General features: G+C 36.3%; 1 protein-coding gene and 1 pseudogene across 8 annotated transcripts in view; both read left to right on the top strand.

Moving 5' to 3' along the window:
• The window catches only part of ELF2 (E74 like ETS transcription factor 2), a 99,203-nt gene that overhangs the window by 32,912 nt on the left and 41,948 nt on the right, over positions 1-24,343 (top strand). For 6 of the 8 annotated variants that reach the window (XM_006079270.4, XM_006079269.4, XM_044930439.2 and 3 more), the window contains one exon: positions 14,541-14,706. In XM_006079270.4, coding sequence (XP_006079332.1) covers positions 14,541-14,706 — 166 coding nt within the window. Of the gene's footprint in view, positions 1-14,540; positions 14,707-21,790; positions 21,894-24,343 lie in introns of all 8 variants that reach the window. The other 2 variants (XM_044930442.2, XM_044930440.2) reach the window with 1 other exon arrangement.
• Positions 1,190-3,827, top strand: LOC102399558 (annotated as a pseudogene).

The raw sequence follows: 24,343 nt of genomic DNA, 5'->3' as shown, positions 1-24,343 counted from the left end.
GGGGTGGCAAAGAGTCAGACATGACTGAGCAACTGAACTGAACTGAATGCAACTAATTTGAGGGGCAAAGTATCTGAAAGGAAGAAGCTGCCCAGAGGAGGAACTCAGAACTCAGCCTTTGGTTCCCCTAGTCTTTAGCTGAATGAGTTCCCTGGTGTAGTAAGAAACTGCATGAAGCCAAGCAAAGGATGATCAGAAAGGTGTAAACTCAGGAACCTACTGAAAAAAATCTACATAGTTCACTCAGGGCTGGAAGATGCTAGAATTCCAACCAGTTGGAAAAGTGGGTTTTTGTTAACTGCCCAGGGCACTCATTAGAGATTCCAGAAGGGTCATGCCCACATAAGTGGAACTAAACTAGCTCTGGAATAAAGGGGAGTCCAAACTTGCTCTTGAAAGATTTCAAAATAAGCCTTGAAAATTGATCTACAAGTAACATAACTGTCATAGTAAACATGAAATACCCAATCATGTTAAATGCAAGGATGCAGGAATAATATAACTTAAAACTTGGAGAAAAATTTGTCAATGAAAATAAATAGAAATGATAGATATGTAATTAACAGATAAACTTTCAAAACAACTATTACAGATATGCTCTAGAAAGGTAAAGAGAACATGAATCGCAGAGGAGAGGTGTAAATGACATAAAAGAACCAAGTGAAACTTCTAGAAATGAAATATATCCTATATGAAAAGAAAAATCACTGTATAGGATTACAAATAGATTAGGTACTGCATAAGAAAAAACCAGTGAATTTGAAGGATAGAAACTATATCATTAAGTGCAGAAAGACTGAAAAAAGAAAAAAGATGAACAAAAACTTGGTTACCTGTGGGACAATATCAAGTTGTCTAATATAATGTAATTGGAGTCCCAGAATGAGAGAAGAGAACATAAAAAGCATGTAAAGAAATAATGGCTATACAATTTCCCAAGTTTGATGAAAATAGAAACCCATAGATCTGAGAAGGGGCTTCCCTGTTAGCTCAGCTGGCAAAGAATCTGCCTGCAATGCAGGAGACTCTGGATTGATTCCTGGGTCGGGAAGATCCTATGGAGGAAAGGATAGGCTATCTACTCCAGTATTCATGGGCTTCCCTGGTGGCTCAGACAGTAAAGTGTTTGCCTGCAATGCAGGAGACCTGGGTTTGATTCCTGGGTCGGGAAGATCCCCTGGAGGAGGGCATGGCAACCCACTCCAGTATTCTTGCCTGGAGAATTCCTGTGGACAGAGGAGCCTGGTGGGCTACAGTCCATGGATTCACAGAGATGGACATGACCGAGCAGCTAAGCACAGCACAGATCTAAGAATCTTAAACTCTAAATAGGATAAAGCAGAGAGTAAACAGACTGAGGTACATCACAATAAAGCTGCTGAAAGCAAACTTCAAAAAGAAAATCTTAAAAGCTTCTAGAGAACTTCTCCTGTGGGAGCCACAGGGTTGAGAGGAGTGTGGCCTTCTGTCCCGCCATGGCCTGTGCTCATTCACTGATACCAGTACTCCAAAAAGGGGGAGTCATCTGGAAAAATGCCTCTTTTCCTGCTGTGTTCAAGGCTCCCATTTGACCAGATATTGTGTACTTTATTCACACCAAGTTGCACAAAAACAATGGACAGCTCTATGCTGTCAGTGAATTAGCAGGTCATCAAACCAGTTCTGAGTCTTGGGCTCCTGGCAGAGCTGTGACTCCCATTTCCTAGAGTTTGAGGTGGTGGGACTCACTGTTCTGGCCAGGGTGCTTTTGGAAATATATGTTGTGGAGGCCACATGTTTGCACTAATCAAGGCCTGGTAATGTTGGCACTTCAGACTGAACACAACGCAGAAATGATACTCTTGTCTGCTCTGCACTGGCTGCCTCAGCGTTACCAGCGCTGGTTGTGTCATCTTATTGAGGAAGTTCCTGAACTTGCTTTGGTGGCTGAAGATAAAGTTGAAGGCTGCAATAAGACCAAAGAGATTGTTTTGCTTCTGAAGAAACTTAAGGCATGGAACGATATTAAAAAGATCTGTGCTTCTCAATGAATGAGAACTGGCAAAGGCAAAATGAGAAGCCGTCACTGTATCCAGCACAGGGAACCCTGCATCTTCTTTAATGAGGACAGGGCAATCATCAAGGCCTTCAGAGACATCCCTGGAATTACTCTGCTTAGTGTAAGTAAAGTCAGTATTTGAAACTTGCTCCTGGTAGGCACGCGCGATGTTTCTGCATTTGGACTGAAAATGCTTTCCACAAGTTAGATGAGCTGTTTGGCACTTGGTGTAAAGAGTAACTGCAAACTCCCCATTCACAAGATGCTTAATATAGACCTTTGCAGAATCTTAAAAACCCCAGAGATCCAGAGAGCTCTCCAAGCACCATATAGGAAGACTCACTGCAAAGACCTGAAGAAGAATCCACTGAAAAACTTGAGAATCACATTGAAGCTGCTTCTGCTAAGTCACTTCAGTTGTGTCCAACTCTGTACTACCCCATAGACGGCAGCCCACCAGGCTCCCTCATCCCTAAGATTCTCCAGGCAAGAACACTGGAGTGGGTTGCCATTTCCTTCTCCAATGCATGAAAGTAAAATGTGAAAGTGAAGTTGCTCAGTCATGTCTGACTCTTAGCGACCCCATGGACTGTAGTCCACCAGGCTCCTACATCCATGGGATTTTCCAGGCAAGAGTACTGGAGTGGGCTGCCATTGCCTTCTCCTTACATTGAAGCTACTAAACTCATATTCAAAGACCATGTGCCAAAACACCATTCTTCTCCCTACCAAGAACCACAAAATTCAGGTGGACAGCAGCAGCATTAGAAGCCAGATCAGATGAAAAGGGGATTCCAGGCAAGAAGACTGTGGTGGGGAAGAAAGGAAAGAAGGCTCTTGGCACTAAGAAGCAGAAGCGTTGAGGGGAAAAGAGGCTGCAGTGATAAAACAACAACAACAACAACAAACAGCAACTGAGAGGAAACCCACAAAAAGGAAGCCCAACACAGAAGAAAAGAAGTCTGCTGGATAAACTCAAATTTGTTTATTCTGTAAAGGTCAAATCATTTTGTACAGTTAATTTTGAGTAAAGACCCGATCAAAGAGGTAGTGAGAAGCATGGGGGGAAAAGGCTTCCAGAGGAAAAAATTCATTACCTACAGAAGAATAAAGATATGACTGCAGACATCTTTATTAGAACCATGCAAGTCAGAAGATAATGACTTCCTTGAATTTCACAAAACTAAAACTTGTCAACCAACCTACAGTTACATATCCAGTGAAAATGTGCTTCAAAGTGAAATTTTTCTCAGCCCAACAAAAGCTGAGAGCATTTATCACCAAAAAATGCATATTATAATAAATGTTAAATGAAGATCTTTAGGCAGAAGGAAAATGATACCAAATTAAAGCATATATATAAATTTATACATAAAGCATTGAAAAGTGCTAGAGAAATAGTTAATGTGTGGGTAAATATTTTCCAAAATTTGTTTTAAATTTATTAAAAAGATAATTGTTTAAGACAAAAATAACCGAATTATATATATATATATGTATGTATATAATAGCTGAATTATGGGGTTTGCAATGTGAAGCAAAAGAAGTGAATGTATAACAACAGTCGAACAAAGGATGGGAGGCAGTATTGGAAAAATACTACAGTGCTGTAAACTTTTTACATTAAGCATTGTTGGATATAAACTGTAATATGTTAGGAAGCCTATTGTAAGATCTGTGCTTTGCTGTGCTTAGTCGCTCAGTCGTGTCTGACTCTTTGTGACCCCATAGACTGTGGCCCAGGCTCCTCTGTCCATGGGGTTCTCCAGGCAAGAATACTGGAGTGGTTGCCGTGCCCTCTTTCAGGGCATCTTCCCAACCCAGGGATCAAACCCAGATCTCCGACATTGCAGATGGATTCTTTACCATCTGAGCCACCAGGGAAGCCCAAGAATACTGGAGTGAATAGCCTATCCCTTCTCCAGGGGAACTTCCCAACCCAGGAATTGAACCAGAGTCTGCTGCATTGCAGATGGATTCTTTACCAGCTGATTGTTCAGTGGTAAAAATCTGTCTGCAATGCGGGAGACCTGGGTTCGATCCCTGGATGGGGAAGATCTCCTGGAGCAGGAAATGGCAACCCACTCCAGTATTCTTTCCTGGAAAATTCCATGGACAGAGGAGCCTGGCAGGCCATAGTCTGTGGGGTTGCAAAGAGTTGGACAGGACTGAGTGACTTTCACTTCACTTCACTTCTTTACCAGCTGAGCTACTAGGGAAGCCCATTGTAAGATCTAGTGCACCACTAAAAAATAAAGAAATCTAGATAGTAAGCCATTACTATGTATAAATTAAATAGAATTAAAATGGATACTAAAAAAATTCTTAATTAAAAACAAGACTGAGAATGAAAGGATCAAGGAATAAATGAAGTAAATAACAGAGCAGATGGTAGATTTAAACCTTGTTTTATTGATAATATTAAATATAAGTATTCTAAATAGCCCTATTTAAATGAAGATATTGTTTAAAATGCAGATTAGATTTTTTTTAAAAGCCAAATCTGTTAGTTTCATCCAAAGAACTCACGTGAAGTATAACCACACAGTTTAAAAGTGAAAGTATAGATATAGATGATACCATGCAAATATTAATCATAAAACCAGGTGAAGTGGTTTCAAGACAAGACCAGGGATAAAGGTAGACATTTCATAAATGATAAAAGGACCATCTTTTCAAGAAGACTTAACATTTGTTAAGTCTTCTTGAAAACTAAATGTTTTCGCATTCAACATGAGAGCTTCAAAATACATAAAACATAAACTGATAGAACTGAAAGAATAGATAAACCCACAGTAATGGAGTTTGCAGCATTCCTCACTCAGTAATTGATAGATTGATTAGAAAATCAATGAGGATATCAAAAACTTGAATAACAGCATGAGCTAACTTCACCTAATGGACTTCCATGAAGCACTGTGGCTAACAGTATTAGAACACATATTCAAGTGCACATGGACAATAAGCGAAAGTAGATCATCTGCTGGGTTGCACATCTCAGTAATTTTAAAAACTTTCAAAGGATTGAAATTATATAGACAAATTGTGACCAAAGCAGGATTATGTTAGAAATTAACAAAAAAATATGATTGCAAATTTTTTAATACTTGCATATTAAATAGTCTACTTCTATATTTGTGTAACCCATGGATTAAAGAATAAATCACAAGAGAAAGTAGATGTTCAAACTGAATGAAGATGAAGGCACAGTACATCAAGCTTGAGGGATGAAGCTAAAGCAGTGCTTAGAGGAAAGTTTATAGCTTCATATATTTACATTGGAAAAGGAAAATCAATCTTAAGGTTTTGCCTCAACAAGCTAGAATATGAAGATCAAATCAAACCCAAAATAGAAGGAACAAAGTAATAAAAGTAAAAACACAAATCAATGAAGTTGAAAGTGGACAACCTCTAAGTAGACTGCACAAGAAAAAGGCAAAATACACTAAAAGAAAGAAAGATACATTATTATAGACAGTAAACATTAAGAAGAACTTTAGGCCAGTAAGTTTGATAACTTAGGTGAAATGGGCCAATTCCTTGAAAGTCATTCCAAAAGGAAAAGCAGGCCTGCATAGCCCTCTGTCTTTTAAATAAGAAATCTTTTAAAAAGGTATCAATGTCTTTTAAAAAGGTATATTTTAAATAAGATATTTAAGTAACCTTTGGATTTGTAGTCAAGGTCTTTGCTGCAAAGAAAATTACAGAGCTAAATGGCTTTCTTGATCTGCTAAGTATTTATGGAAGAAGTAATACCCATTCTACACAACTCTTTTAGAAAATAGAGGACAAGAGAATTTTATGAGGTCAGTATTACCCTGATATCAAGACCAGACAGAGATTTTATAGGAAAAGAAAACTACACGTCCATATTCTTTATGAACATAGAATCAAACATTCTTGATAAAATACTTAAAATGAATCCCGGGGCATATAAAAGGGATCATATGTCTCAAATGGGGTTTATCCCAGGGAGATAGGTTTAATCAATTAGTGTAATTTTCCATGTTAACAAAGGAAAATGGAAAAATCATGTGATCATATCAGTAGCCACTTAAAGCCCATTTGCTAAAAGCCAATACCTATTATACAAATTCAGTAAACTAGTAATAAAAGGCAGCTTTCTCAGTCTGGTAAGTACATATGTGAAAAACTCACAGTAAACATACTTAATGGAGAAAGAAAATGTTTTCCTTTTAAGGTTGAGAACAAGGCAAGGGTATCTGCTCTAACTACTGCTATTCAACACTGCACTGGCGAAATTGGTACAGGGCAAGAAAAATAAAAGACTTACAGATCGGAAAAGAAGAAATAAAAACTGTCTTTATTGTTAAATGATGCAATCATATACATAGAAACTCCTAAGAAATCTGTGCAACTGTTAAACTAATAAGTAAATGTAGAATAGTTGTCTATGTAAAAATCAGTTGTATTTATATATTCTGGCAAAGTTCAATTCAGAAAGTAAATTTAAAAAGTAATACTATTTAACAGCAGCATAAGACCAAAGGGTTAAGTTTAGTGAAATCTGTACTTAGAAAACTACAAAATACTGTTAAGACAAATTTAGTTCAATTTAGTCACTCAGTTGTGCTCACCTCTTTGCGACCCCATGGACTGCAGCATGCCAGACTTCCCTGTCCATCACCAACTCCCAGAGCTTGCTCAAACTCATGTCCATCAAGTCGGTGATGCCATCCAACCATCTCATCCTCTGTCATCCCCTTCTCCTCCTGCCTTCAGTCTTTCCCAGCATCAGGATCTCTTTCAGTGAGTCAGTTCTTCGCATCAGGTGGCCAAAGTATTGAGTTTCAGCTTCAGCATCAGTCCTTCCAATGAATATTCAGGACTGATTTCCTTCAGGATTGACTGGTTGGATCTCCTTACAGTCGAAGGGACTCTCGAGTCTTGTCCAACACCACAGGTCAAAAGCATCAATTCTTTGGCGCTCAGCTTTCTTTGTAGTCCAACTCTCATATCCACACATTACTATTGGAAAAACTATAGCTTTGACTAGACGGAGCTTTGTTGGCAAAGTAATGCCTCTGCTTTTTAATATGGTGTCTAGGTCGGAGAAGGCAATGGCACCCCACTCCAGTACTTTTGCCTGGAGAATCCCATGGACGGAGGAGCCTGGTGGGCTGCAGTCCACGGGGTCGCTGGAGTCGGGCACGACTGAGCGACTTCACTTTCACTTTTCACTTTCATGCATTGGAGAGGGAAATGGCAACCCACTCCAGTGTTCTTGCCTGGAAAATCCCAGGGACAGGAAGCCTGGTGGGCTGCCGTCTATGGGGTCACACAGAGTTGGACACGACTAAAGTGACACAGCAGCAGCAGCAGCTATATTGGTCATAGCTTTTCTTCCAAGGAGCAAGTGTTTTTTAATTTCATGGCTGCAATCACCATCTGCAGTGATTCTGGAGTCCCCCCCCCCCCCCCCCCCCCCAAAAAAAAAGTCTGTCACTGTTTCCATTGTTTCCCTATCTATTTGTCATGAAGTGATGAGACCAGATGCCATGATTTTAGTTTTTTGAATGTTTTGTTTTTAGCCAGCTTTTTCACTCTCCTCTTTCACTTTCATGAAGAGGCTTAGTTCCTCTTTGCTTTCTGCCATGAGGGTGTTGTCATCTGCATATCTGAGGTTATTGATATTTCTCCTGGCAATCTTGACTCCAGCTTGTGCTTCATCTAGCCCGGCATTTCGCATGATATACTCTGCACATAAGTTAAATAAGCAGGGTGACAATAATACAGCCTTGACGTACTCCTTTCCCAATCTGGAGGCAGTCTGTTGTTCCATGTCTGGTTCGAACTGCTGCTTCTTGACCTGCATACAGATTTCTCAGGAGGCAGGTAAAGTGGTCTGATATTCTATCTCTTTCAGAATTTTCCAGTTTGTTGTGATCCACACAGTCAAAGGCTTTAGCATAGTCAATAAAGCAGAAGTAGGTATTTTTCTGGAACTCTCTTGCTTTTTCTATGATCCAGTGGCTGTTGGCAATTTGATCTCTGGTTCCTTTGTATTTTCTAAATCCAGCTTGAACATGTGGAATTTCTTGGTTCATGAAGCTGGCTTGAAGAATTTTGAGCATTACTTTGCTAGTGTGTGAGATGAGTGCAGTTGTGCAGTAGTTTGAACATTCTTTGGCATTGCCTTTTTTTAAGATTGGAATGAAAACTGACCTTTTCCAGTCCTGTGGCCACTGCTGAATTTTCCAAATCTGCTGGCATATGACAGTAGCACTTTAACAGCATTATCTTTTAGGATTTGATATAGCTCAGCTGGGAATTCAGTCACCTCCACTAGCTTTGTTCGTGGTGATGCTTCCTAAGGCCCTCTTGATTTCTTATTCCAGGATGTCTGGGTCTAAGTGAGTGATCACACCATGGTGGTTATCTGGGTCATGAAGATTTTTTTTGTGTAGTTCTTTGTATTCTTGCCATCTCTTCTTAATCTCTTCTGCTTCTGTTAGGTCCATACCATTTCTGTCCTTTATTGTGTTCATCTTTGCATGAAATGTTCCCTTGGTATCTCTCATTTTCTTAAGAGATCTCTAGTCTTTCCCCTTATGCTGTTTTCCTTTATTTCTTTGCATTGATCATAGAGGAAAGCTTTCTTATCTCTCCTTGCTCTCCTTGAGAGAAATTAAACATCTGAATAAATGGAGAAATATAACATAGCTGTGGATCAGAAGATTTATGGTTTAAGAACAGAGTTGGAGGGCTTACATACCTGATTTAAAGACTTACTGTTAAGATCCAGTAATTGAGATAATGTGGTGTTGGTATACAGACAGACCTGTGAATCAGTGGAACATCGCATAGTCCCGTATAAGACTGATTAATTTTCAGTAATGGTGCTAATGTAATTCAGTGGAGAAAGGATAGTCATTTTAACAGATGAGGTGGAACAACTAATCCCTATGCAAATAAATGAACTACAGTCCTTTCTTGCATCATACACAATGACTAAATGTTTTTATAATTAATTGTTAAAATAGTGTAAATGGAGAAAAATGAGGAAATTTTCTCAGCCTTGAAACAGGCAGTAATTCCTTAGATTGATAATAAAACACATGAATCTTAAAAGAAAAAAAATGATAAAGTTCATTTAAATGAAAAGCTTCTATTCCTTAAAAATATCCCATTAATAAAATGAAAGGGCAGGAATTCCCTGGTGGTCCATTGGTTAGGACTTCGGGCTTCCACTGCAGGGGGCTCAGGTTCTATCCCTGGTATGGAACTAAGATCCTTCATGTTGTGTGGTGAGGGGGAAGGAGGGAAAGGTAAACCAAGGATTGGAAAGGAGTTACAATGCATAACCTGTATTCAGACTATATAAAAGGACTTTTATTCAGATTATATATAATAATAAGTTGGAGATAATCCATTAAAATTAGAAGAAGATTTGAGCAGATAAATATATGAATGGCTAATAAGCACACTTTTAAAATGCCCAATATTATTAGCTATCAGGGAAACACAAACTGGAAACACAAGGAAATACTACTACATACTTAGAGAATGGTGAAAATTGCAGAGCATGTTTGGAGAGGAACTGGAATTGAACCTTTCATACATTACTGCTAAGTCACGTCAGTCATGTCTGACTCTGTGCAACCCCATAGACGGCAGCCCACCAGGCTCCCCCGTCCCTGGGATTCTCCAGGCAAGAACACTGGAGTGGGTTGCCATTTCCTTCTCCAATGCATGAAAGTGAAAAGTCAAAGTGAAGTTGCTCAGTCGTGTCCGACTCTTCACGACCCCATGGACTGCAGCCTACCAGGCTCCTCCGTCCATGGGAGTTTCCAGGCAAGAGTACTGGAGTGGGTCGCCAGTTACTAGTGGTCACAGTGTGACCACTTTGCAGAATAATTTGACAGTCCTTTTAAAACTAGATGTACAATTACCGTATGATCTGGTAATTTGATGTGTAGGTAAATATGGAATGGAGAGGGAGGGAGGGGAACAGCAAGACATTAATAGGAGTATTGCTGCTATTTAGTCACTAAGTCATGTCCAACTCTTTGTGACTCCGTGGACTGTAGCCTGCCAAGCTTCTCTGTCCATGGGGTTTTCCAGGCAAGATTACTGGAATGGGCTACCGTGCACTTCTCCAGGGGATTGTTCCTGACCCAGAGACTGAGCCTGTGCCTCCTGCTTGGCAGACAGATTGTTTACCACTGCGCCACCTGGGAAGCCCCAATAGGAGGGTTACAGTCTTGCGTAGAGAGGTCTGTCAGTACAGTGGGAGTCTCAGCAATGAAAAGAAATGATCTACTGAGCATGCAATGACAAGTATAAATCTTAACATTATGCTAACTTAAAGAACTCAAATGCAAAAGAGCAAAACTGTTGACTCCATATATATGAAATTTTAGGAAAAGAAAATTTATAGAGATAGAAAATTGGTGATTAACCACATGGGTGGATGTGTAGATGGGGGAGTAGATGATGGTATGGTGGTGATTGTGAGAGTTTGACTGGTATGAGGGGTGCAAGGGAGCCTCCTAGGGTGATAGAAGTATTCTGTTTCTTGATGGTGATGATCGTTACAGGGATTTCTACATTTATAGAAATCCATAACACTGTACACTTAAAATGGTTGCATTGTATTTGCATAAAAATACATTGGTATAAAAATACATTGGTAAAGTTGATTAAAACTAAATAATTTATTTTGTTAGTTGAGATATATTATCCTGCAAATTTTATATTACCAAAATGGTATTTCTTTTTAAATTACCCCTGTAAGTTTTAATATATATATATTTTCTGGTAATTGTTATTTTTCCTTTGTTTTTTCAGTTCTCTTTTTTTGTCATTGTTATATTTAAACAGGAAAAAAAGTATTTTGCTTTTTCTTATACAGGATTATTGTAAAAAACGAATTCAGACACACTGAGAAAATGAAAATTCTTTTTATGTGTTCACCTCTCTTACAGTGTTATTAGTAGTTTGAGGTATATTCTTCAGATTTTTTAATACATATGTAAAACAAATATGTTTATAAATAGAATCATATAGTAGTACTGTTCTGTTAATCGTTTCCCTCTGATTTATTTATATCATTCTTTTAACCAAACTACAAGTCCTTAAAGTGACAGTTTAGTTTATATGAGGTATTGTTGAGGAGGATACAGTAATTGACTCTTAATATTAAAAATGGGCTCTTGCTCTTAGTCATCTTACTGTCTTGTCAAGGTGTTGGATATGTAAGCAGGTAATTATAATACAGGATCATGTGCAGTGGTGATAATAGGGAAACAACTTTTTCTAGAAGTATTTGGTATGGAAAAATTGATTCAGATTAGAGGATTGTAGAAGACTCTGTGGAACTGTGCCCTGAGTGGATAAAAAGGGTTTGGACAGATAATGGAAGCAAAAAATCATGGAAGTTTCACTTTTGGGAACAGTAGACACTGTCTCACAGTTCTGCAGTCTAGGAGTTTGAAAACAAGGTTGGCAGAGTTGATTCTTTCTGAGGGCTGTGAGAGAGAATGTCTCCCATGCCTCTTTGTTAGCTTTTGGTGGCTTCAGGTGTTCCTTGCCTTGGATGTGGTCTCCCCAGGTAGTGCAGCCCACCAGGCTCCTCCACCCATGGGATTCTCTACGTAAGAATATAGGAGTGGGTAGCCATTCCCTTCTTTAGGAGACCTTCCTGACCCAGGGATTGAACCCAGGTTTCCTGCATTGTAGGCAAGTATTTTACCATCTGAGCCATCAGGGAAGCCCATGCTTCTCATTAATCACTGTTATTTAACTGGGTGGTGCTGTTGGCAGGCTGTGATTATAAAGCTGATCAAGAAGCATGATCAGCATGAAGATTCAACTGTCACTATATCCAATTGGTGAAAAAGAATTTTTTTCTAATGTTAAAAAGTTGGACTCATTTCTTACCTTATACACAGTAAGAAATTCAAGGTTAGTATTCAATATGTACTTTCTTTTTAATTCACCGTATCTTTGTTTTGTAATTTATTTAAAAAATTTGTGCAATATTTTATACAAAATGAAGAGTATATAAGATATTATGTTTCAATCTAAGAATAACAAAAAGAGGACATATTATCTATCATTCAGGTTAAAAAAATAGAAATTATTGATATTTTAGAACACTAAGTGTGCTGCACCTCCTGTCCCCATACCTGTTCCCTGAGGTGCCATGATCCTGACTTAATGTGTTAACAGTCTTTTACTTTTCTTTATAGTTTTATTCTCTCTGGATATCTCCTAGACAACATATTATTTACTTTGAGAAAATGCATAGTGTACTTAGCTTTAGAGTTAGGAAGGGTCAGCATTACTATAGTTAATAAAAGCTTCCGGGAGATAGGATAACTAGTCTGACATTGGATTCACTGAGCTTCCAGAGATTCTACTCAGGTAATCCTTAAGCAGTGTATTGAGTTAGTTTTGGAAACAGAAGGCCATCTTGATCAGACATATGGCAGTGCTAGGGTATGGGCTTGGTATTGCAGCCTTCTTCAATAGGTATATGGTCATATGGAAAGAGTGCTATTGTGCTGTTGTTTATTTTTGGTTTTTGAGCTCTTTGTGGTCTTCCAAAACTTAGGAGTAGAGTAAATAAAGCAGAATACATCTGGGAGGTTCTCAGCTGATCCAGGTAGCAAGGGAAGGTGGGGTGAGTAAATATAGCAAGATAAGCCAAATATAAATAAAAATCTGGAATAGGCTTATGGGCATCCTGTCCTTAGGACCAGTGTCAGTGGTCATCTTGGTGATGACAGTTCATCCTGCTGTCTCAGGAGTTACTTTGCTGCAACTGAATTAGTTGCCCTTCAGATCCAGTGCACAGCTGGTGTCCTGGAACCTCTCCTCACAGTCTGATCCTCCTAAACATTGGTATTTTCTCTCTCCCATATTAGACCTTCTATATTCTAGTTATCATCTTTATTAAACTTTTACTTTTTTAGTGGAATACACTCTCCAGTTTCTTCTTGAGAAAAGATGCATGGAAGGTAAACATTTTGAGATCTGTTGATTTGTCTGAGAAAATATCTTTACTTTTTTGTAAGATTGGGTGAAGAATTCTAGATTGGAAATAATTTTCCTTTATAATTTTGAAGAAATGGTTCCATTGTCATCCATCTTCCTTCCAGTATGACTGTGGAGAAGACTGAAGTCTGAGTCCTGATTCTTTGTATATGACCTGTATTTTCTTTCAAGAATCTTATAGAATCCTCTTTTTGTTCCTTAATTGTGATATTTCACAGTGGTGTGCCTCAGTGTAGGTCTCATTCTTTATTTGTTTGTGCTTAACAGTTGGTAGGTGTTTTTAAATGGTCGCCTCATATCCTTCCACGCTACCAAAATTTCTGAAATTCTTTTCTTTCTTTCCAGCTTTTTTCTTCCCTTGTTTTCTTTTTCTGAAACTCCTGTTACTCAGGAGCTTGGTATTGAACATTGGTCATCCTGGATTGATCCTCTAGTAGTGTTCCCATTCTCTCCTCTTTTTTCTCTGGTTCCTGGGAGACTGCCTCAGTTTTATCCTCCATGCCTCATTTTAGCTATTGTGTTTTTAATTTCTCAGAACTCTTTATTTTTTAATGTTCTTTATTAATTTGTATTTTGTTTCTGCTTTTTGGATATATCTTCTCTTATTTCTGTGAAGAATATAAATTTATAAATGTATATGTAAGTAAATGGTATGTTTTGTGTTAGAGGCTTTTGCTTGGATGACTAGTAATACTTGGCTGTCTGCTCATGGTTAAAAGTGGAGGACTAAGAAGCTGATTGGGAACTCTACTTTGGGTACAGAATTGATACTAGTAAATGTGCCTATGTACCTCAAAGATGCTCTTGTTTTTCTCTCTCCAGAAAGTAACTCTCCAATCTTCTGCTGAGGTGGGGAAGGGCCGGTTGCCTAGCATCATGGAGGAGGGAGCAGGTCTAGGAATAAAAGTGCTTTTCAAACAACTTTAATGGAATCTTCCTTGTTTTAACCCCCCTCTTCTTTCTCCACCAACTGCTGCTCCTCTATTTCCAGAAGTAATTGGTATTGCCTTCTGTGGATTCTCCAGTGTAAAGTGTGTTGTGTCTCATTTATTTTTTGCTGCCAGGCTATGATTTGGCTTTCCTCGGTCTGCTAAACCACTTATTAATATTCATCCATTCACTATCAGTCTTTCAAGATTTTGTTGCTCTTATCTCTTCTTATGAGTTTATGTCTAAAAGTGTTTTATTGCATTTTAGTGGGCTTTCATGAGAGAGTAAAATTATATGCATGTTTTTAATTTGCCATCTTAATCCTAAAGCCCTGACTATTTAAAATGTTTAACATATGTCTCACCTTTTGAGACTTGAAAAGATTATTAAAATGAGTCCTTTTCATCTCTTGCTTTGGTTTTTACATTCATATTTATAATACATGAAACTCATTTGAACTCCTTGAGACTATATGAACTCAAGGATTTATAAATGAATTCAGAATTTGTGAATAAAGAGGCTGATTGTTTTTTTAAATTTGCTCTTGTAGGAAAGTGGAAAGGTTTCTGAATATCCAGCAGTGATTGTGGAGCCAGTTCCGAGTGCCAGATTAGAGCAGGGCTATGCAGCCCAGGTTCTGGTTTATGATGATGAGACTTATATGATGCAAGATGTGGCAGAAGAACAAGAAGTTGAGACGGAGAATGTGGAAACAGGTAGACATCTCATAAAATGTTCATTATTTTTAACTTTCTCATTTTGTAAGTGTCAACATAACTATTGCCAATTGAATAATATACTGAAAAAATCTCTTTTTTAATGCTATTTAGTATAGCTCGGAAATGAGTGAAACATTTCTTAAGAGAGTTTATATATTTATGAAGTTCTACATAATAATTCTTTGAGGTATAACAATCTCATATCATTGACTTCTAAAGAAAACTTACAGACCGATAATAATAAAACTATTTTTGTCATTTTTTTCCTGGGAGTGGCAATATTGACTAGTTATTTATTTGTAGACATCAGTAGACCAGTATATGATTTTTCTTAATTAAAAAAATAAAGTATCCTCATTCCATAGCAGATTAGAGTTTCTTTTAACCAGTAGCATTAGAGCGGTATCATTTCTTTTTCTCTAGCTCAAAAGCATCTTTGTAGTAGTGTATCAAATTTCTCTTTGCTTTTTGGTCTTAGAAATTTTGGTATTTCAATAAGTCTGTGGTGAGATAACTGTATGTTTAGTTGGGCATTGGTATGTATAATTCTTGGAGAAACCTTTTCATTTTTTGCCATTGACCCTAAAGAAAAAAGGATTTTTTTTTACCAGAAAGATTATAATGACAGTTTTATAAAATAAACATTAAAATTTTTCTTTATTAGTTAATAGGAAAAGAAATCCTTATATTTGGTTTACAATCCTAATAAAAATTTCTAGTACTTTAGATAAATTTCTTTAAATGTAGCAGAATCTCATGATTAAAAATTTTTATTTGATGTCTTTCTGCTGGTTGAGGCCCAGTTGTATTCCCTAGGACTATTAGCTTCCTCCAGCTTAAATCTGTTCTTCCTCCACAGTTCTATTTTTTGTTGAGCTGAGGGATTGAAACTTACCTTGCTCTTTGGAGGTACAGTGATGACAGCCGTGCCGGCAAACCCTGTGTAGAGTGGGAATCAAGTCATTTTATTAAAACAGATAGCTAAACATTCATAAAGACTTCGTGGCTATAGTCTGGAGTGATACTTGATTTACAGTGCAAGTGGCAGGAAGATACTTCTTTTTTTTGAGAGTTTGGAGAGTTTTCCAGTCTGAAGCTACAAGTTTAGTGGCGGAGATGAATTTTCCTCTTGAGGAAAAGAAGAACACTTATAAAAAGTATTATGCAGGATGATATTTTGAAGTAGATATTGTAACTGATTTATTACAGGGGCATAACTAAGTAGAACTAATGGAACAAGAAAAATGTGATTGCTTAAGTTGAATAAAAAAAATAGAACCGATCGAAATTTCTGGAAAATGTTTTGATCAAAAAAAATAAAAACTATGATTTTGGTAGTAAATTGTAAACTTGGAAAAATGAAAATTACAATGCCAAATTTATATCAGTAGAAATTTAAATTCAGAGCCTGTTCACCACATCTTACCGGTTATACAGTTAATGGTCAACAGTTCATTAATTTAAATTAATATGGCAAAAAGAATTCCAAATAGGAAGTGAATATAATCCATTTAAGAGATTTTATTTTCTTCTTGAACTCTCTGAGGGGTGATGATATAATTTGCATTACAGAGATAAAAGTGATTATTTAGGGACTTCTCTGGTGATCCGGTGGCTAAGTTTCTGTGCTCCCAATGCAGGGGGCCCAGGTTCAATCCCTGGCCAGGGAACTAGATCCCACATACTGCAACTAAGACCCGGTGCAGTCAAATAAAAATAATTGAAAAAAAAAGTGATTATTTATAATATTGAAAAAGAGGATATACAAAGTCTGGATAAAAGAACAATTACTTTAATGGCATTATGAAAGTAGGTTTTGAATACTTGATAATATTTTTTAGATTTATTTTTCTTCAACACTAAAAGGAAATTTTAATAAATATATTATTCTGAAACAGACTAAAAGTACTGAAAAGTTTGTCTTACATTTTGTTTTTAATTCCATTCTGTCTCATGGATTTTAAAAGTCATTTTACTTCTGAAATCCATATTACTTCTAAAAATATAGAAGAGGATAGTGTAGCTATTCTTGGCTCTCTTTATAGAACAACACTGTAAGATATAAATTCAGATATAACTTTTTAAAAAGCAGTGCCAAATTCAGAATGAAAACTACTTGTTCATACATCTATAATCAGAACACTCATATTTATTCATCATAAGGCATGCAGAACTTGGAGACTACAATATACTAATTTATTTAAAAATGCCCTGGCTCATAGTAACTTAGTAAGATTGTTAATATACATAGATTAGTTTAAAATCAGTTAATCGAGCTGAATTATGTTTTTTCTTAAAGACTAAAATGCGTTTTTACATGAGTTAAAATCTAAATAAATTTTAATTTTCCTGATATCTAGAACCTACACAGATGAATAAAGGTTGTTATGACTTACTGTAATATATGTTTCCTTTTAGTGGATTTGGATCAGGTTCATTTCTTGTGGTGATAATAAATATTTCATTTAAATCTCAGATATATGTAGGTTTTGGAGAAGAAAATAATTGGGAAGGAAAGGAAAGGAATATTTATAAGATGGCTATAGCAGTTTCTGTTTGGTGAATTGGTAGAAATGAGATCTGTATAGAAAAGAGTACCTTTTGCACATCTGGGAAACACTTCTTGGAATGATCCTACATTATCATTTAGATTACATTAGTCTACAAATGTTCATAATTGTGTTTATTGGTCTGTTATATCAGTTCTCTGCATGTTTTCATTGAAGTTTTTCTTCTTTTATTCCTGTATACCCATACATACATGTCTGTATGAGACGCAATATCCATAGTGTCATCTAGGCAGGAGTACTAAAATCATATAATGATGTACATTTAGCTGTCTTCATTATTTTGTGTATAAAATGATTTCTTATTTTGTTAGTGATAACTATAGGCTGTCTTGCTTCACATTTTTTATAGACTGAATATCTACATTTTCCTCACATTGCTTGTGTGTAATAGTAATCTTCTCTTAAGTTATATAGGGAAAACCCAAATATATTTGAAACTTTAAAAAAGCAGACATATTCATCTAAACCTATAAGTTGCTTTTTGATGATAACTAAAGTTTAGTAATCATAAGGAACTTTTGAGGACTAGTAACAAAGTATGGATGAAGGGTGGTCTCGACTCTGGCAGACGAAATACCTTTGCCGGTGGCTGCAGACTCCAGCAGTTTTAGGAGGCTGCTGGAGAGACTGATGTGTTGAGTTGGGGGTGGAGAGGCATCTCTTAGATTCCCTACTAAGATGTGGAAACTCAGTTTTTATGTTCACTCTTTAAAAATATGTGTATATATATAAATAATATAAATTTTAAAAGGTTGTTACAGATTACCATGTAAAAAGTAATAAGTTTATACCAATACAATCAATAATATGTTTTCCTAGAAAACTTTTTTAAGACTTGCCTGAAAAGATCTAGTTGTTTAGCATCTGCTTCTTCATTTTGTAGCTTAACTTAAACTATATTTACACTCATCACCCTCCACTTCAATTTATGAAAACATATTAGTAAATATTTTGTGTTTGTTATATGCCAGGGCACTGTGTTCAACATGTTTGTTTCCCACAGGGAGGAAGTGATTTATATTTTGTGGAGATAAGATACATATATTATAAAAAAAGATAAACCAACATAAAATCAATTGAGCACTATTTATAAATTCAAAGAAATGTTCAGAAGAGGAAAGTTCGATTACAGGATTAGGGAATGTTTTAGAGAAAGTAAAGGAGGAAGACAAATGATAGGATTTGGGTGAGGTAGGCGAATGGCATGAAGAATGAGGGAAATAGAGTTAACAAATGGGTGGAATGTAGAAATTCAAGATACATTTAGGAGATACTGAATAAATAAGATATTAATAGGTTCCATTAAGAATTGTGACTAGTTTATAATTTGAACTTAAGTTAATAATTAAGCATATAAGAAACAGCAAGATTTGGAGGGTTTTGAGTAGATAATCATAGATGCTTAGTAGTAGATACAGGATGAATTGTAAAGATGAAGCAGAAAGACTAGCTGTTGTAGTATGAGGCAGGGATGGCTTGAGAAGTACTGAGACAAGGTAGAAGTAATAGGGGGCTTCTCAGGTGGCACTAATGGTAAAGAATCCACCTGCCAGTGTGGGAGACTAAGAGACTTGGGTTCAATTCCTGGTTCAGAAAGATCCCCTTGAGGAGAAAGGGCACTGTACTCCGATATTCTTGCCGAGAGAATCCCATGGACTGCGGAGAGCTGGACACGACTGAGTGTCCAAGCCCATGCACAGAAGCAGTAGGAACAGAAGGGGCTTATATAAGCAATACTACATAAGATCTAATAAGACTTGGCATGATAGATTATGGAAAGAAACAGTTAAGATATTACTCAGTTTTTTTTAACCTTAATAATGATGAAAGTATCATAAAGGTGTTTGGGGAAAGCAGATAAGTTTGACAATAAGCATGTTGATTTTGATTTGAAGCAGGGCATCTGAGGGGATATATTTAGGTATTTAAAAAGACATGTAAGTGTATGGTCAGTGTCCCATCACAAAAGAGAGGGCATATTCAAATTAGGATAATTGAAAGAATGTTTTAATAAATGGATAGTTACAAATATGTCAGCGAGTGTAGAGTGACCATAAGTGATAGCGTGGTACTCCTGAGCTAGCAATAATAGAGTTATTTCTTTCCTTTGGCCCAAGGGCCAGAGGGAAGGGTTACTGGAACCCAGAAGAATAGAGCCCTGGAGAGAGGGTTACCTTGAGAGAATCTGGAACCTTTGGTCAAAGGACATAGCTGACTTGAGGGCAGTGCCACATAGAAGGAGCCCAGGGAAGTCAGCCTCCTGGGACAGAAAACAGGATGGAGGGTGGGGAATAGATCCATAGAGCAAATGAAAGACTTATCTGGTACAACTGAAGCTTAGTACAGAAAGGTCAAGGAGAGACTAATTGGAGAATCATCCTCATTGAAGCCACGGAAATAAATGAAAGTGGGAGAGGATTTTGAAAGATTTCCTCAGGGCAAGATTTTAAATTCTATATTTGTCATTCTGTGATCGAGAACAAAGGACACAGAATTAAGAAATTAACCTTAAGGAATGTTTACATTTTGAAGATGTGAACAAGAGCCAGAGAGTAGTCAAATATGATAGAAAATCCTGGGTGACTAATCTTGAGCTTAATTTTTTTTCTTTTAAGCCTTTTAAGTAGCTATCTTTAATAGGAAAAGGAAGAATATTGATTGGGTTAGTTAGTCTTGGTTTCAGGTTTCCACTTATCACTTACTTGACAATAATTAACCTTTTCATGAGTCTATCTTAGTGCCATAAGATAGGAGTTCAAGGTTGTGAAGATTATATAAAATAAACCTATAAAACACAGTGCTTGTGATGGAAGTACTCCGTAAGTGTTCCTTAACTTCATTAACACCTCTCTTTGTACCTTCAGATATGGAGAAGGCCTTTTATACATTGAAACACACTTTTGTTTAATACTTCTCTACTTCTCTGTTGTAGTACTTCTCTTTACTTTCACTTTGACTTTTTAAAAAGACAAATGTTTTATACCATAAGTCTGTACTTTTTCTTTCTTGTTCCTTCCTTAACTTACTGTGCTCTGGTATCTACATTTATCATTCTCCTGAAGTTCTTTTGTTTATCAGATTTCCAAGTCCACTCCTCTACCAAATTCATTGACCCACGGAATCATCCAGAAGTAGAGCCTTTTAAATCTGGCTTTCTTATCTACAGAGGTGCTATACTCTAGCTGTTGCCTTTCTGCCCTCTGCGTAGCTGTGCTACTTATGCTTTTGAGCTTTTGCTCAAATATAGTTTTCTATCAAGAATGTCAAGTATTATTCATACCTTCCGGCCCAGCTAAATGAAACTGCTCACACTGCCTCTCCTGATCTTCTGTTAGACCATCTGGATGTAGGCACTTGATCATTTACTTTCTTATACTATTCTTGTGTGTATACTCCTTTTGTTTTCAAAGTAAGCATACAAGCCCCTTGAATACAGGGCCCATACTTTTCTTCTATTTATTTTATTTGAATATAATATATAATATAGTGTTTAACACATAACTGTTAGGAAATATAGACTGAAGCAAATTGAGTTTTGACTTAGAATTGCAATATAATCAAGAATCATGTATGTAAAATCTTAAATGTGTTTTCTTTTTTATATAAGCTAAAAAAAGTTATTGGATACTGTTGGGTTATTTAAAGTATAAAAATATATCTATTTTTTGTTATTTAAAGTATAAAAACATATCTATTTTTTGTCATCCAAAACATAACTATTGTCATCCAAAATATATCAAAGCCATAATGTTGTCATACTTAGATTAACTTTATCTTAAAAATCACAGTAAGCTTTATTCATTCTTGCTTATACCTAAATTTGACTTTTTATTTTCGTCTAATAAAAGCAATACATGCTCACTGGAAAAACTGGAAAAGTATTGCAAAGAATAAACAAACAGTGAAAATCACCCATAATCTTACCAGTGAGGGGACTGTAACTACCACTTTTCTAAATTCCCTGCTGATCTTTTTTAATGTATGTTTTAAGCATAATTAGCATCATGTTATATAATGCACATAGATTTATTTATTAATCTTTACTAACAAACATTGACTGAAAGGGATCTGATAGCTTCCTACTACTCTCTTCTGATTATTGGGAACAGGACTTTGATTTCTAACCAGGTATCAAAATATAAAAGGTTGGTCTTACTAGTTAAAGTAATTGTCAAGAGAACTCAGAAAGCTTTTTTTTTATGATCAACAAAATTGTGTCTAGAGATTAGCTGAAAAGATAGATGAATGAAGAATTTTTATACACTTCAACAAGAAAATAGTGCTTTTTTTTTTTAAAATAAATGAAAGATAAGCTTTTTTGAAATGGAGTTTTAAAAAATAAAAACCAGATTTCTCTTGAAAAATAAGGAACCAGATTTCTTTCTTGAAGAATCTCAAGACTAGGTTGACTTCATGATGAGTTGTGAATAACGTTTGTATTTGTTATATCGTCAGAAATCCTCCCTGTGGCACAAGAGGACTCTTTTAATTAGAAAATATTGTTGCCACAGGGAGGTAGAAGATCGACATGAAAAACTGGGGATCTGAAAAGGAGCCCCTTTCCTAGGATTACCTGAAGGGGAAACAGATTGAGCCAGAAGGAAGACAATGCTGGTAGGTTGGTCTTTAATTTATTAAGAATGTTTGCAATTTACATTTAATTACAATTATTTCTACTCCCTCTACCATATTTTTGTTTAAAGGCTGGCAGTGAGTCCTCCTTATAGGAGAAAGATTAAAATAGTATTTTTCCTCCTAAATAATTTGTTATCTAAAATTAAATCCTCTGTCTTGTTCCTAATACTTGTTTCTTTTTATGGATAAAACTCTAGGACTATTTCCTGCCTCCACTTCCTTGGAAGTTACTACTGACTGAACATCTTCAAGTCTGTTTCTTTTTTTTTTTTTCATGTCTGTTATTTCTGCTACTAATCTATACTTTTTCCTAAAATAACTTTTTAAGAAGTGTTTTCTTTCAGTTACCTATTTTCTTGAGTTTAACCTGGTCACTAGTTTTCTAAAAAGGTGAAGTGTAAATCTTAAGTTTATTTAGTTTTGATTCTAGAATGTTTGAGTTACAATTATACTATTATTTAGTTAGAAAGCATTATTAGAGAAAAGTTTTCAATATTTTATTGACAGTATTTCATTTAATCTGAGATGCCATCAATTGTAAGAAAATTTTTAGACCACTGAAAGAAAAAATGCTGCCAATTGTGAAATACACCGATTTCAGAGATTCCAAAATGTGAAAAAATGTCTTAGAATTAATGAACTATGTTATCATGCAATTATGAATCTTCCTGAAATTCCCATTATCTGGGAATTAGATATCAAAATATCTGGTTTATGAAAAATGAGATGAGTTGCAGTTGTGGGGCTATCTATATATGCTGCTGCTGCTAAGGCTCTTCAGTCGTGTCCGACTCTGTGCAACCCCGTAGACAGCAGCCCACCAGGCTCCCCCGTCCCTGGGATTCTCCAGGCAAGAACACTGGAGTGGATTGCCATTTCCTTCTCCAGTGGATAAAAGTGAAAAGTGAAAGTGAAGTCGCTCAGTTGTGTCCGACTCTGAGCGACCCCATGGACTGCAGTCTACCAGGCTCCTCTGTCCATGGGATTTTCCAGGCAAGAGTACTGTAGTGGGGTGCCATTGCCTTCTCCCCTATGTATGCTAAGATCTCTAAATTCTTTACTGTCTTTTAAGAGAGGGTATTTAAAGCACCATTTAATTATATTGTTTAAAAGTATACACAATAACCATAAGATACAATTTTAAATTATGGAGGGTATAGAAGATGAAAAAGTATTCTAATATGATGCTTTTACTTAACTCAGTAGGAAGAGTTTGGGAATTTCCTGGTGGTCCAGTGGTCAGGACTTGGGTGCTTTCACTGCTAGGGCCCTAGTTGGGGAACTGTGATTCCTCAAGCCACCGCAGGGCCAAAAAAAAAAGTAGAATTTTATCATAATTGGCAGTTTTTAATTGAATTTTGTGACCTAGAAAGCTTTTAAACTATCATTTTAAAACAGGATCCTTTAAAGGCTCTTTTAAATAGCCACAGATTTCTAGTGGTCAAAAGCAAAGAACTACCCCATCAATTAATAAATGAAAAGGAATGATTTAAATGGTATTTGTATACTTTTCAAGAAACATCTGTTTTATACAAAAGGAAAGATAAGTATATCCAGACAGTAGATCATTAAAGGATATTTGTTTAGTTTGGGAAACTAGTAGCATTCATTCCTTTGTACTCAGACTTGTTTTTTTAAACACTAATAACTTCCAATTTTATATATAACAATGTATCTAAGTAATACAGTTTTATTAACTCAGACTGTGGAGAGGGTTAAATGCAGATTATATAAAATTTTAAATGAGTAGCACATAAGGTTACAAGTGTTACAAAGTAGGGATAGCTCAGGCTTCTTTGGTTTACAAATAGGAATGCTTTAAAACTGTAGGCAAATCCATTCCTCTCCCAGGTCTTACTGCGGACCTACAGCCTGTCAGGCTCAGAGCTGAAATTCTTGTGATAAGCAGGACCCTGCCTTTGCCCTCACCAGGCTTTCAGCTTTGTGGAAAAGATGAACAGTTACATTGCTGCTGCAATACAATGTGATGAGTTAGTGTTATGGTAGGATTAATGAAAGGTTTAGAGAGCATACAGCAGAGGAATGGCTAGGAGGTCAGAATGCCTTCATGAGGAAGTGACATTTAAACAGGTTTGAAAGGTGTGAAGTAATTAGCCATGTAGTGAATAGCATGTCTGAAAGTCTGGAGGAAGGAGAACATAGTCTATTTAATTAGCAGAAAGGTATTCAATATGGCTAGATTATGGTTTATGACAAGGAAAGGGGATTAAAATGAAACAAAAGAAGTAAAATCTTAACTGGTGAGGACTCTGAAACCTTTATATCTGTTTTTTGGGCCTTATCTAAAAGGTGGTGGGAAGCTTTTTTAAGAATTTTAAGCAAAGTATGTTTTTTATACAAATTTGTTTCCAAAATATTGAGTACTGTAAATGAAAAGTAAAGTAAGACAATAAAAGCATTACCTGAAA

Source organism: Bubalus bubalis, chromosome 17 (genome assembly GCF_019923935.1).
Source record: "Bubalus bubalis isolate 160015118507 breed Murrah chromosome 17, NDDB_SH_1, whole genome shotgun sequence".
NCBI lineage: Eukaryota > Metazoa > Chordata > Mammalia > Artiodactyla > Bovidae > Bubalus > Bubalus bubalis.
The sequence above is the reverse complement of the archived record's forward strand: the minus strand, read 5'-3'. Positions and strand labels throughout refer to the sequence as shown.